At 57.3% G+C, this 14,237-nt stretch overlaps 1 protein-coding gene and 1 non-coding gene across 3 annotated transcripts; both read right to left on the reverse strand.

Moving 5' to 3' along the window:
• Positions 1 to 842: 842 nt before the first annotated feature.
• RPL10 (ribosomal protein L10) lies at positions 843 to 3,490 on the reverse strand. Of its 2 annotated transcripts, XM_030851582.2 has the most exons (6): positions 3,318 to 3,488; positions 2,412 to 2,470; positions 2,217 to 2,324; positions 1,857 to 1,995; positions 1,140 to 1,302; positions 843 to 1,055 (listed from the first exon to the last, which is right to left on the reverse strand). In XM_030851582.2, the coding sequence occupies exons 1-6, from the start codon at positions 3,338 to 3,340 to the stop codon at positions 903 to 905; spliced, it is 645 nt and encodes a 214-aa protein (XP_030707442.1). In that variant the 5' UTR covers positions 3,341 to 3,488; the 3' UTR covers positions 843 to 902. The 2 variants fall into 2 exon arrangements, with proteins under 2 accessions (XP_030707442.1, XP_030707443.1); XM_030851583.3 differs by lacking the exon at positions 843 to 1,055 and having other exon boundaries at positions 1,144 to 1,291; positions 3,318 to 3,490.
• On the reverse strand, positions 1,347 to 1,481 carry LOC115849959 (small nucleolar RNA SNORA70). Its single transcript, XR_004038195.1, has one exon. It is a non-coding gene; the product is annotated as a small nucleolar RNA SNORA70 (small nucleolar RNA).
• Positions 3,491 to 14,237: the final 10,747 nt, after the last annotated feature.

The following is a 14,237-nucleotide window of genomic DNA, read 5'->3' on the forward strand; positions in this document are numbered from 1 at the left end:
TAGAAGCATCAACTTTAGGTTAAAAGGTAGTTTTAAACTTTAGAAATGGCAGTCGCTAAGGATTACAAGATGCCAGAGGCCTCTCGGGGGCCGACTGCTGCACGCAGTCACAGCCAGACTGCAGCAAGGCTCTCCGGCCACTATGCCGGGCTCTGGAACAAATCCCTTTAGGGTCCTCTTCTCCTGGGCTCACAGCCCCAGGCCACCCCACCTAGCAGAGCTCTGGGACTCGGCTGCTCTTACAGCAGGGTGGCCCTGGCAGTTGGTGTCAGATAGCACACCAGGATCCCCTGGGCCAGAGGGCACTGCACACTATTTGCCCAAAGGTCTCTTGTCGCCAAGCCCTATCTCAGCCATAGGAGCTTGATATCAGGAGTAAAGGGCCCTGGGAGTGAGGCCCTGTAAGGGGTAGTGGGTTAGGCTTAGGATGGGGTGGGGTGACGAGATTTCTCAACTCTGTAGACGGGGAAATGTGGTTAGGCCCAGGACAAATGTTTACTCCAGGGGTAACTGGTGAAAATACAGCCAGAACCATGTCTGGTCTGCTTCCTTCCTCCCCATGTCCAACAATGTTCCTGTCCTGGTCTGGGACCCTGGGGAAGAGCTTCCACAGCTGCCCGAGACCCCTTTCCATCACCCAGGGTGGGTGCTTTGCTAAGGAAGTGCTCCATGCACATGCAGGGGGACTTGTGAACCTACTGCCTGGGATCTAAGGCAGGTCCAAGTGCTGGCCCTGCTAAGTGCCAACTGGCCAGCTTAGTGGTCAGCCTTTTTCTGAAGAGACGAGAGAGCAACCCTAGGACTCCCAGAGGCTCCCCACCCCCCATGAATCCAGATGCAAAGACAGGAGAAGAAAGTAGAGTTTATTAGGGGCCACAGGTGGGGAGGGGGCGCCAAGGCTCTCACGAGTGCAGGGCCCGCCATTTGTCCAGGGGGCCACGATTAGGGATGTACTTGACCCCACAGCCATCCGGAATGAGCCGCTTTTCTGCCACCATGTTTTCAAACTCATCTGCATTAAACTTAGTAAATCCCCACTTCTTGGAGATGTGGATCTAGAGAGAGACAGAAACAGCTGAGTCAGGAGGCCTGGGGACAGGAGCAGGGAAAGGTGAAACCAAGGCTGTAGCACTACATACCTTCTGGCGGCCAGGGAACTTGAACTTGGCCCTGCGGAGGGCCTCAATCACATGCTCCTTGTTCTGCAGCTTGGTGCGGATGGACATTATGACCTGGCCAATGTGGACCCTGGCCACTGTGCCCTGGGGCTTTCCAAAGGCACCACGCATACCTGTCTGGAGCCTAGATTGGGAACAGCATGCCAGTCATTAATGTCCACCGGAAAGGGCTGTCTCCAAGGTCCCTTAGGGCAACCCGTACAGGCAACAGGCCGCATACACTACCGAGGAGGCTGCTGTTTGCAGCCATTGCGCACCGGGCCCCCATGGGGAAAAGAGCACAGTCGGCTTAACTGGCTGCAGAGAACACAGAGAACCCTAAAACAGACTAGCTAGAATCCCTGCAAGGTGCTACTGGGCTCATCTGAAAGCCATCCAACCTGTGACCACGCCAGCAACCTGCCTGCCTGCAGCTCACGTCATTAGGCTCAAAGAGGAGCTCCTCCGGCAGGAGCACCTCCCTCTACCTGTTTCCCAGAGCCATGGCGCCTTTTGTGTTTGTCTCTGGGACTGTCCACTTAAGTCCACTTGCTAGCCCTTTGGCCTGGCTTTGCTATGGGTGGTTGAATCTTTGTGAGGCCACCTCTTTGCTCTGACTGATGAAAAAAGTAATCAAGCCCAGGCTTTAAGGTATGGGAGAACATCTGAAAAGGCCAGGAGTCTCAGGACCCAGCTCACCTATCAGCTCCAGCACAGGACAACATCTTGTTGATGCGGATGACGTGGAAGGGGTGGAGCCGCACTCGGATGTGAAAACCATCTTTGCCGCAGCTTTTCACCATGTACTTGTTGGCACAAATACGGGCAGCCTCCAGGGCTATTGGGGCGGGGGAGGCAGCAGAGTGAGACAAAATGGCACAGAAGCACTTACCATGGCTCTCTGGGAACACCTGTATTGGCTGGGGGAGTTTAGTAAAGAGGCTCACGATTGGCTGCTCGTGATTAATGACCTGATAATTCCAGTGCAGTGAGCTCTAGGTCTGCCCGGGGGCCCACATACAAGGGACCAGGAATGGTGAACAAGGAAACCTGCCTCACCTTCAGAGGAGAGCTGCTCATATTCATCCGACACCATGTGGCCACAGAGTGGGAACTCATCTACTTTTGCCTTCTTCCGCCCCAGGTCAAAGATGCGGATCTTAGCATCTAGAAAAAAAATCTGGTGAGTGTGTGTGTGCCATAGCCACTGGGTCAGTGCAGCCAAACCAGTTTGGGGGCTTTCCCACCACTTACCAGGGACACCTCGGCAGAAGCGAGACTTTGGGTATGGCTTGTTCTTGCAATACCGGTAACTGCGGGGAAGGGGAGGAACCCAAGTTAGCAGGGATTCACAAGTGAACTCCACAATAGGCACTTTGAGTTCTTCCTCAATCTACGACCAAAGGGGCGTTGGGAGAGGGGGAATGACATATGTCATCTCTAAGCTTGGTCTTCATTCCTAGAAATTGGTGCTAAAGCAAGATGTGGCCAGAAGTTAGGACACCAATGCTAGGAGATTATAAAAGTAAAAAAAACAAAAACAAAAAAACCACCCTCTATGCCCTGTTGTGTTTTCAACTTCCTATAAGGCTAACATCCTGAAACGGACTTTCTCAATTTAAATACTGCGAAGAGTAACACACTTCATGCCATCCACCTAAAGTCCTTTGGGCACGTGGCATTAAGTCGGCCTCCAAGCCTCGTGATGGGCGCCCCCTGAAGGGCACACGAGGCGGCTGAACACGCTTTTCTGGGACTGCCCTTGCCGACCAAGGAGCCCACACGGCACGTCGCCTGGAAATAAAACGGGGATGGCACACAAAGGCCCGGAGGGCACCGAACCTAAAAAGCAAGAGACTTTTCAGCTCTGAAGGCGCGATGCAAGGCGGACGTCGCTTGTAGCCGTAAAATGGGGCTAACATATGCAGACCTGGGTAAACCGGCCACTCCAACGAAAAGGGGGAAGCGGTAAACACCAGCATGCATTTATAAAACCAAATGGTACAAACAAAGACCTAAAGCGACCTGCAAGTTCTTGGAGAATACGCGGGGTCCGTTCCCAGGACAGGAAAGCCGCACTAGGGAGACCCCACCCACGGCTGCTTTTAGCAGCCAAATGCAATTCTCCCCCCCTTTCCCAGCAGCGAAACAGGCACTCACCAGCGGGCGGGGCGGCGGCCCATGGCGACACCAAGATCTTCAGTGGCTGCAACAAAACATACAAGATCGGAAGAGCAGTCGAAGACAGGCCTTGAACTAGAGAGAAATGGCAAGGGCACCGCACGAGCCACAACCGCCGACTACTCACCGCGCCGAAGGGAAAGAGACGCTCTTACGCCTGCGCAGGGCTTATATAGGCCGTCTATCTTCACGCGTAGGAACCATAGAGTCCGGGTGAGGGCGGATAGACACTCTGTCACACTTCCGGACCGTAGTCGCAGCGGTGCTCTGCGCCTGCGTGCGGGAGTGGCTGGGCACAAGCGCAGAGCGGGGAGGCGGCTAGGTCCCGTACCGCAGGCGGCCAGCTGGCGAATGGGGCTTCGCCACATCGGCGAGAGAAGCCGGCTTCCGGCTGGCCATTGTGGGCGTAGAACTCTTGCCCGAGGCTTTGCCGTAACTATGAAAGACGTATGTTCCTAGAGTTGAAAGAAGGAAAATGCCGAATGGGGCTTACGGCGGCCGCGCGCGTGTTCCTGGGCATGGCGGAGCCCGGGACAAGCCCTCTGTACCTTCCCCCTGCGCTCCAGAGCCCAGCAGGGAGGCGCCCTGCTGGAGGCTCTGCCCACGTTCATTTGTCGACCGGGAGGCGGAGCGAGAGGCCCGCCCTCGCCCCGCCTCCGCAGCCCCCGGGCCGTAACCGAAGAGTCCTGAGCCCTCTTGTTTGCGAGCTGTACGCAAAGTCCTCCTTTCCTGGAGACCCGGGGCGGGGCCTGCGTCGGCCCCAGGAGGTCTGTGCCCTCCCGCGAGAAAGGCCAAGAAAAAGCCGCCCCGCAAGATCCAGGGCTCAGGAGAGCCCGTGAACACCGTTGGGCCCGCCCTGACCCGGCAGAGAAAAGAGACGTTGTGCTCCCCAGGGTGACTTGGAGAAGGGGAAGAGGAAGGTGGCGACCCCACCCAGATGGCAAACGAGCACCGTCACTCTTTGTCCGGCTGGGCCCAGTCCTGGCGTCTGAGAGCTGCCTTGATCTGTATCCTGGGAGCTTCCACACTCCCGGGGCCCAGAATGTGGCGCCCACCCCCACACACAGTTCTTGCCCCGCCCACTGAGTTCCAGCGCCTCCTGAGTGTGCCTCTGAGATGTTCTAAGGTAAAGCACGGACCCGCCCCCCGCCCGCCCAAGAATACATCCAGAGAAGTGTCCAGAGCTAGTACCCATACCACCAGGGATCTAGGTATCCGCCAGAGGTGCCCACGCTTCTAGAGCTGGGGATAGCAAGAAGGTAACAAAGTCTTCCCCATGTCACTTGACAGGTGTGACACACCTGTTCTTCTCCAGGACGACCTTTCACTTTAGTGAATGGGTCCTTTAGGAAGGCTTGGGAAGATTTGCGCTGTGCACTTCCAGCAATGCTGCAACTAGGTCCTTCCCAGGGAACACAGCCTCCCCTTCCATCAGGGCGCTCTGGGTCTGGAAACTGGGTGAGAAGGTGTGACTCTCCACGGGGGCAACTCAAGTCAGGTTTTTGCTCCCAGAACTAGAGGATTTAGGGTTATACGCATCAAGCAGTCCTGTAGCAGGCTGCCCAACTATTTCCTTCTTAGAGGCTCATTTTCTTTTCTTTCTTTTTTTTTTTGCGGTACGCGGGCCTCTCACTGCTGTGGCCTCTCCCGTAGCGGAGCACAGGCTCCGGACGCGCAGGCTCAGCGGCCATGGCTCACGGGCCCGGCCGCTCCGCGGCATGTGGGATCTTCCCAGACCGGGGCACGAACCCGTGTCCCCTGCATCGGCAGGCGGACTCTCAACCACTGTGCCACCAGGGAAGCCCTAGAGGCTCATTTTCTGTGCCTTGCTCACCTGGCTCCAGCCCGTCATTCTTGCTTTTCCTGGAACGTGCCAGACTGTTCCTGGGGTCCTTAGTCCTTCCGCTCGTGTTCCTGCGCTAATGGCTCTCTCAGCACCTTGCTGAAAAGAGCTGCTTCTGGACCTATCCCTGGAACACAGTTGGGGGATGGAGTGTTCAGGCTGGATATGATGAATGTACTCTCAAATTCCTCTCTCCCTAAGCCTAGGGATTCTGTCCTGCACCTCCTGTCAGGGCATTTCTGGCATCAAAACCCATGAAATGCAGGTCAGTAGTAGGTCCAAGCCAAGCATGTGAGGTGCTAGACTACACACCAGCTGTATGTCCTAATACTTTTCTCATTTTAAAATTTATTTATTTATTTATTTTTGGCTGCATTGGGTCTTCGTTGCTGCGCGCGGGCTTTCTCTAGTTGCGGCGAGCGGGGGCTACTCTTCGTTGCGGTGGGCGGGCCTCTCATTGCAGTGGCTTCTCGTTGCCCAGCACGGGCTCTAGGCGCGCGGGCTTCAGTAGTTGTGGCTCGTGGGCTCTAGAGCGCAGGCTCAGTAGTTGTGGCGCACGGGCTTCGTTGCTCCACGGCCTGTGGGATCTTCCCGAACCAGGGCTCGAACCCGTGTCCCCTGCATTGGCAGGCGGATTCTTAACCACTGCGCCACCAGGGAAGGGAAGCCCCTGTCCTAATACTCTTAATCTGGAACCTCTAGTAAATACGCTATCAGTTAATCCACCCCATCGAGTGGCCCACCTCACCTACTGAGTCGCACACCCTGAGAACCTACTAGCACAAACGTTCAAATACAGTTCAGTTGGTAGATATCAGTGAAGCCTGGAAAATTAATATCCTTATGGAAAATAGGTATTGACGCATGAGCTCTTTCCTCTAGGGTCAGGCTTTGGTCTGTCCCCCTGGATCATGCTGTGATTAGGCCCCAGTTATGGGTCTAATGGCAACAGGGTGTGGTGGCACAGGTGTGGAGGACAGAGGGTGTCCCCTTGCAAGGCATCTGCGCCAGGTGAGGTGATGACACAGTCCTCAAGGGAGAGAACAGCAGCCTGCCAGAGACGGGAGGGCAGGCTACTTCCACCCGCAAGGGAGGCTGCAGGGGACCGGGGGCTTCCCGACTGTCAGCCTCCACCGAGGGCAACCCGATGTCCCGATTCTAGGCTTCAGGGTCCCACTCCTCCAGCCAGTGCCGTAGCCTTCACACGAGAAACATGGAGAGGCTGGGAATTCAGGTGACCTTGGGATTCTGCAACCCGCACAATGATGCACGTTTCGTTTGTGTTTGTAGTGTTTGATTTCCAGTACCGTCAGCCCTGCAGGTTACAGGAGGAAGAGAATTTTTAGGGCTGCCATGGAAGTGCTCTGGCTGGCATACTGTGCCTTGAGCTGAGAGGCAAGGAATCGGACCTTGTCAGTTTTTCCTCCGTGCACTCCCGGGGACACTGTGGAGTCACCCCACACACAGCCTTGATCCCCAGCGTCCCCTCCACGACAGTTCAGGGCAGCAGCCGCTGCGGCTCGCCCGGGCACTGGCTGCACTGGCCCTTCATCCCAGTCAACCGCAGGGGAGAGCTTGATGAGTGGTGAGGCCCCCGCAGGTCGTGGGCGCCTCGAGCCCCACTAGGTTACCCAGGGATCGGAGGGCTGGAGGAACAGAGATGGTACGGGAAGACGCTGCCCCCCAGCCCCGGAGCCTGGGGAAAAGGGAGGGGGTTGAGGTCATCTGAAGCCTAGAAGGCAGGATAAGGGGCCTTGAAGAACAGAGGCTGGATCTCTGAGGAGGGGCTGCGGCAGTTTCTCAGGGAAGGAGAAAGCAGCAGCATCGCTAAGAGGGGGAACGGGACAGGAGGGGCAGGAGGTGATTTCCGAGGCACCACCGATCTTCCGGGGCACTGCTTCCTTCTTCGGTGGCATCCGATCTGTGGTTCCATTCATCTGTTGAGATTTTTATTTCAATGACTGTGGCTTTGTTTTTAATTCCTAAAGTTCTTTTTCTTCTTCAAATCGGCCTGGGCTTTTAAAATTAGTCTTACCTCTGTGATTCCTTCCTTGGTATCTTTGTTTTGTGTCTCGAGGCTGCTGAAGATTTGGGGAGTGGGAGTAGCCTTCTATCACAGTAATGCAAACGACTGGTAAATACCCATGAGAACTGCTCTGATCTCAGGAGAATCCAAAGGTAATGTCAGTCTGTGTTTCAGAGGCCGCCCCCCCCCCCCCCCGCCCCCGATTAAGCACAAGAGTAGAAGGTGTTTCTCTTTCTCACCCTCCTTCCTTTACGGGCTGGCCCAAGGCCAGGGCGGGGATAGTCACCAGGACTCACCTCTGAGGCCTTCAGGACAAGCTGACGTGCCACACCCACCACGCCCAGGAGCCTCCCTGCGAGGGAGCAATCCAGATGCAGCGCCTCCCCGCAAAAGGACATCAGGCTTAGAGGCCAGTGTCCTTCATCCACACCTCGCCTCGGCCACCTGCTGGCTAGTGATTCAGAACAAGCTCCTCAACCCTTCTGCCACGTTGGCCTCATCTGCTCATCTGGAGAATGGGGATGACATGCTCCCAACTTCCTAGGGCCGCCGCGAGGGTGGAATGGACGAGTCCAGGCACGGAGCCGGCACTCGCAGCCCTCACTGAAAACTATATTATCTGGCCTCTGACAGGGATGCCCTGGGGACAGGACGTTGACAGGGCCAGTCGTCCGTCCGATGCTCCATGAGGGTGGGCGGTGTCTTCAATTTGAGCTGGCAGACCCGTCTTCCGCTGGGCCTCTGGGAGTCCCGAGGGGGAAGCCGGGGGTGAGGTGTCCCCTTCCAGGGAGCGACTGCTCTTCGGGGAGCCCAGCAGTACTACCACGATGGGGGGCGCTGGGCATCGTCTCTCTCAGCCTGCGGTTCTCTGAAGCCCCTCTGTCTGCGGCAGGGAGAGGGGAGGCAGCCCCAGCTTGTGGATGATGGGGGCAGGGGCTCCTCTCCTGCTCACTCAGACCCATGCTGGGATGGACCCACTTCTTCGTACAGCCCTGTCCTTCCTTTTCACTGTGCAGGTGACCGTTCAAGAGCGCTGCTTTCAGGCGGATTTCAGTTCTGCTCTCTCACCTTCTGCGGCCCATTAACTCTGAGCCCCTCGGAAAGCCTGCCCGCAGCTCCTCTCCCAGGCCCAGCCTCGGCCCCAGCCACCCCACTGATTCCATTTGCGGTTTCCCCCATGGATCTCCCTCGCTCCCCTGCGGGCCACCTATGCACTTAAATAATATAGCTAAACTCTTCTCCTTACACATTTCCTTGTCTTCTCCCCAAGTGGACTGGCACCCTGGAGGGCAGGGGCTGGGTGTCTGAGAGGCACTGCCCCCAGTCCCGGTCTACATAACGTGGGGTCATGTGACAAACACCACCTCCCCCAATCTGCCGCCCTGCGCGCACAAGCGCAAGCGCATACACACACACACACACACACACACACACACACACACACACACACACACACACACACACACACACACACACACACAGAGTGATCAGCCGGCAGGCCGAATGCCAGCCAGGGTCAATGAGGAATTTGCTGTGGAACTCAGAAATCCCGCCCGCCCCATCCCCCCGCAGTCACAACACTCTCCTCACACGAGGGAGGAGGCCTTTGTGCCCAAGATACATAACCCAGAAATCATCAACTGAGAGTTTAATAAATTTGCTCATATAAAATTGTATAGCTTCTCGGGCTTCCCTGGTGGCGCAGTGGTTGAGAGTCCGCCTGCCGATGCAGGGGACACGGGTTCGTGCCCCGGTCCGGGAAGATCCCACATGCCATGGAGCGGCTGGGCCCGTGAGCCATGGCCGCCGGGCCTGCCCGTCCGGAGCCTGTGCTCCGCAACGGGAGAGGCCACAACAGTGAGAGGCCCGCGTACCGCAAAAAATAAATTGTATAGCTTCTTGACGGCCCAAACCAGCCAGCCTAGTCTTTCAAGACAAGAGACAGACTGAGGGAAAATATTTACAACACATGGAACAAAGGACTAACAGCCCAAGTGTATGACAAGCAGGGTCTTTTGGGGAGGCAATTATGTGCTGTCCATTAAAACTGTAAATGTCCATAGGCTTTGACCTGGCAGGGCCACTTAGAGGTAATTATTCTAGGGTGACATTGACACATGTTCAGAGCAGGTAGCAAAAACAAAGGAAAAGGAGAAGAAGAAGAAGAAGAAGGGAAAAGGTAAAAGTTCATCAGTTGGGGATTTGTTATGTAAATTATAGGGCGTGTACTCTATCAAATACCGCGTGGCCAGAGAAGAAATGAGCTAGATGTTTCTGTACTGACATGGAAGAATTTCGAAGCTATATTATTGCTAGTTAAAAGAAAATCACAATTGTATGTACAGGGTTTGTGATTTTTAAAACTGTGTGAGTATAACTATGTTGGTGATTGCATACAAGAACATACTTAGAAGTGAGAAACAGAACTGTTAACAGTCTTGCTTAAGATAATGTTCTGTAAAAACTTTCAATTATGTGCTTTAAATATATGCGGGTTGCTAACGTGTAAAATGGTCCAGCCACCGTGGAATGCAAATTGGCAGTTTCTTCCAAGGCTAAACTTCCACCTCCTTAGAACGCAGCAGTTGCACTGTTGGGCAGGCATGCCAAAGAAATGGAAACTTCTGACCACAGGAAAACCTGTACACGAATGTTCATAGCAGATTTATTTGTAGAAGCCTAAAGTGGGAATCGGCACCATGTCCCTCAGCGGGTGAAGGCCTGAACAAACTGTGGCTGATCCAACCACGGACGACAGCTGGCAATACAAAGGAAGAACTAACTATTGATACCTGCAACCGTTCCGATGGATGGATCTCAAGAGCAGTGTGTGAGTGAAAAAAAGCCCTGGGTGGCTCGCGGGATCCTAGCTCCGGCCCGGAGCAGGGATGGAACCCCCGCCCTTGGCAGTGAGAGCGGGGACTCCTAACCACTGGACCGCCAGGGAAGTCCTTATGTAATGTCTTCAAATGACAAAATTACAGAGCTGAGAATAGAACCCGGTTGCCATGGGTTGGGAGGAGGAGGGAGGGGGCTGTGGCTACGAAAGGTCCACAGGAGGGGTCCTTGTGAGGGGACGGGCTGGATACTGATGGCAGTGGGGGTCACCTGAGCCCTACACACACACACACACACACACACACACACACACACACGGGGATAAAACCCGGAGCAGCTCTCCGCTGGCACCAATGCCCTTTCCTGGTGTGCGGTCCCACCAGCCGTGCAACAGGCTGACGCTGGGGGAACTGCGGGAGGTGCTCCGGCCTCTTGGACGTTTCTCTGTAACTTCCTGTGAACTTAATTCCTTCCGAATACAAGTTCACACCAAAAGCACACAAGCAGGGCTTAGCGTGTACACATCGGACCACTCGCGCCACTCTGCACGGACAGTCCCTGCTCTCCCGGCAGGGACACCTAGAGGCCCGCAGCCGACCCGGTCGCCGGCTGAAGAAAAACCGCGGGGGGGGGCAGAGCTGAGAGGGGCGCGCGGGGGCAGAGCTGAGAGGGGCGCGGGGGGGTCTGCTTGTTTTGATTGGGCAAAGGAGGTGCCCGTCACACCAGAAGGGCCGGGTTTCCTGGGGGCGGGTCTCGTCACGAGTCGAGCTTGGTCATTGGCGGAGCCAGCTGGAAGGGGTGGGCAGGAAAGCGGTGCTCCGCGGCTTACGGTGGGCGCGCTGAGGGGAAGTGAGGAGACCCGCGTGGGGGCGGTCAGGGCGGGGCTCGACGCGCCGGGACAACGGCCCGGCCTTGTGGTCACCGCCCAGCTTCCCCGGACTCCGCCCCCCACCCCTGTGGGTCCTGGGCCTGGCCAGAGTCCCCGTTCCCCGAGTCACCGGGGGCCTTTGGCTCCGCGATCCTGAGAGCTTGCACCCTCCCGCCACCCCACCCCTTGCCTGGCCCACTGTGTTCCAGCGCCCCTGAGTGTGATTCGGACGGTTCCCTGTGAAGCATGGACCCGCCCCCCTCCACACACACGTGGTATCCAGGGAGAGGTGGGCAGAGCTGCGGCCGTGCCCAGAAACTTGGTGTCGGCCAGGGGGGGTCTGTCCATGCTGCTGGAGGGGGGGACGGCACGAAGTAACAAAGTCTTCCCCATGTCACTGGACACGTGTGGCCTGCTGGGAAGGAATCCTGCCCAAGCACGCCTGTTCTCCAGGACAACCTGTGGGTGCCTGCCTGCCTGCCTCTCACCTGGGAGGTCAAGGTGAGCCCCGCAGAGAGAGAAAGCTCATGGCTTCTCTAGAAGAGGGTGCGATGAGGAACCGTCCATCCCGGTGCTGGTTCTCACGCTGAGAGGCGCGTGGAACACCTGGAGGGCGCGTTCAACCCTGGGTTGCAGGGCCCCACCCCAGAGGCTCTGATCTGGCACACCTGGGGTGGGGCCTGCGAATTTGCTAGTCCAGCAATCCTGGGTGATGCTGCTGCTGGCCAGGGACCCCACTGTGAGAAGCACTGCTCTAGAGGGCTGAGATTCCTAGGTGTGTGCCCCCTGCCCTACCCCAGACTGGCTCCTCTGCAGGGTCCCCACGGGCCTGGGAAGCGCCAGGAGGATGCTGGCTCTCGCGAGATCTGGGGCTTCCCATTGAGCAGCCTTCACCCTTCCCCGCCTGAGGATGTGGTCCACAGCGCACCGCCCCCCCTCGCCCCCCCCCCCGGCACCCCGGCAGGATCAGGTGTCAGGTTTGTACACGTGCTCAGCAGTTCCCCGACTGGGGCTGATAACATCTGGACACTTAGGAGGGAGGGGCGGAGGCCTGGGCGTGGGGATGGGAAGAACTCTCTGATGAGGCAGAGGAAAAAGACCTGACCGCCGAGCTCAGAGGTGGGAAAGGAACACGGGCCCTGAGACCAAGAGTGTGGATTTGGGGGAGCGTGGAGGCCAGAAAGGGGGTTGTCTGCCCGGGAACTGCCCTGACAGTTGTCTGGTCTGTGGGCGTGGCCAGTCCTCTCCAGCCGCCGCCGCCGCCGCCGCCGCCTTTCCTGCCAAACGTTCCTCACCAAGAGGGTCTCCCAGCTCCTGGGTGATGCTGCCCAGACCTGCCCAACGCCCAGCGCCACCACCCACCGTTTTGGCCAGTCTTTGCGGTGGCTGGTCTTTGTTCGGCTCCAGGATCGCCCGCCTTCTAGTTGGAGGCGCAGAGCAAATGCAGTGCCAGTCACTAGGCACCATGTGTGCCCGGAACCAGCAGCTCTGGGACCCCAACGCTCGAGCACGTTCTGGCTGTGGGATCAGATGGGGGGTAGCCTTTGGCTTGCACTTTCCGCGGTCCCCTCCTGCACCCCCTTTTCCTTGGCGTCGTTGAGCTTTCCTTGTTGACTGGTTCAAGCTCTCTATGCGTTAACGATACGAGCCCTGAGTCACGTCTTGCTACTATTTTTTTGCCCCACTTTGTCACTTGTGTCTTGACTTTGTGGTTTGCGGTTTGTGTTGGCCAGGCATACGATTTTAGTGCTTGTGTCATCAGACTTTCCAGGCTTCTCCTGATGGCTTCTGGGGCTTCTCGTCGGTTTGTTTGCTTCAGACTGACTTGGAGTGGTCTTCTCCATTTAAAATGATCGTGTATTACTTACCCATTGCTGCGTAACAGATTACCCCAATCGTAGCACCTTAACACAGCCAACCGTCGTCATCTCCCGCGTGTGTGAAGGACAGGACTCTAGGAGGCTTGGCTGGGGGCTTCCGGCTTGGGGTCCATCACAGGCTGCAGTCGAGGCCTCCGCTGGGGCCACAGCCCCATGGTCTGCCTAGGGTGTGGGGATGGGCGGGGGCAGCTCTGCTTCCAAGATGGCTCGCGTGGCTGTGGCGGGGCCTCGGGCCTCCCCACCGGGCCTCTCCCTAGGGGTGCTCAGGGTGGGGCTTCGCCAGAGCCCACGACCTAGCACAGAGCAGCCCCGAGATCGAGCCTCAGTGTTTCTCTAAGAACTTCACCTCGAAGTGACACCCCCTCACCTCTGCTGTAATTTTATGACTTACACGGGTCAACCCAGGAACAGCGGAGGAGGGGACGGTACCCGCTAGGGCGTAGCTTGTTCGCGTTCATGGCGGATGCGAAGGCTCAGAGGAGTGTCCTCGCTCCAGAATCTGTGTGCGGGACTCCTGGTCCGCACAGGCCCCTTGGGAATGCGTCCTTTGTCTGAGCGGGGGTGGCAGGTTCCAGCCCGGGACCCAGAGAAGCAGGGCCTGTGTTTGCAAGGGCACAGTGGGTTTTCACCTTTAAACGGTTGCAGACAAAACACACAAAAGGCCAGAGAAAGAGGGCCTTCCCTGGTGGTGCAGTGGTTAAGAATCCGCCTGCCCATGCAGGGAACACGGGTTCGAGCCCTGGTCTGGGAAGATCCCACGTGCCGCGCAGCAGCAAAACCCGTGCGCCACAGCTACTGAGCCCGCGAGCCTGAACTACTGAAGCCCGCGTACCTGAGCTCGTGTTCCGCAACGAGAGAAGCCACCGCGGTGAGAAGCCCGCACACCGCAACTAGAGAAAGCCCGCGTGCAGCGACGAAGACCCACCACAGCCAAAAATAAATAAAATTTTAAAAACAGAAGTTAAAAAAAAAAAAAAGCCAGAGGAAAGAAAGAACATGTGACAGGACCCCAGCGTGGCCCACAGAGCCAGCGGTGCGTGCCCTCTGCCCAGGAGTTTGCAGCCCTGATGGGAGTCCTGGCTAGTTGCGCTGCCATGGGCGCGGGGGCCAGAAGCGCTTTCTCACCACAGCAGCCCATCCACTGCCAGGGCCCTGCAAGTGCGCACCCAGGCCTGGGCCCCAGTGCTCCCCGACCTCCAAGGTCCCCGCCCCCTCTCCTTCTCAGTGGGGTGGGGGCGGGGGCAGCTACCTTGCCTGAGGCTGGGGTGGCCTCTCTTGTGCCCATAGGTGCAGGCCCTCCTCTCCCAGCTCCCCTCCCCACCCCGCCAGCCTCCCACCGTGCAGCTGGGAAGTGGGTAGGGGCAGGGAGCAGAGAAGGGTGGGCCCCATTGTGAGGGTGCAGGCTGGCGAGCCCCTGTCCTCAGTGACCATGCCAGGTAGCCCC

Source organism: Globicephala melas, chromosome X, assembly GCF_963455315.2.
Source record: "Globicephala melas chromosome X, mGloMel1.2, whole genome shotgun sequence".
NCBI classification, from domain to species: domain Eukaryota; kingdom Metazoa; phylum Chordata; class Mammalia; order Artiodactyla; family Delphinidae; genus Globicephala; species Globicephala melas.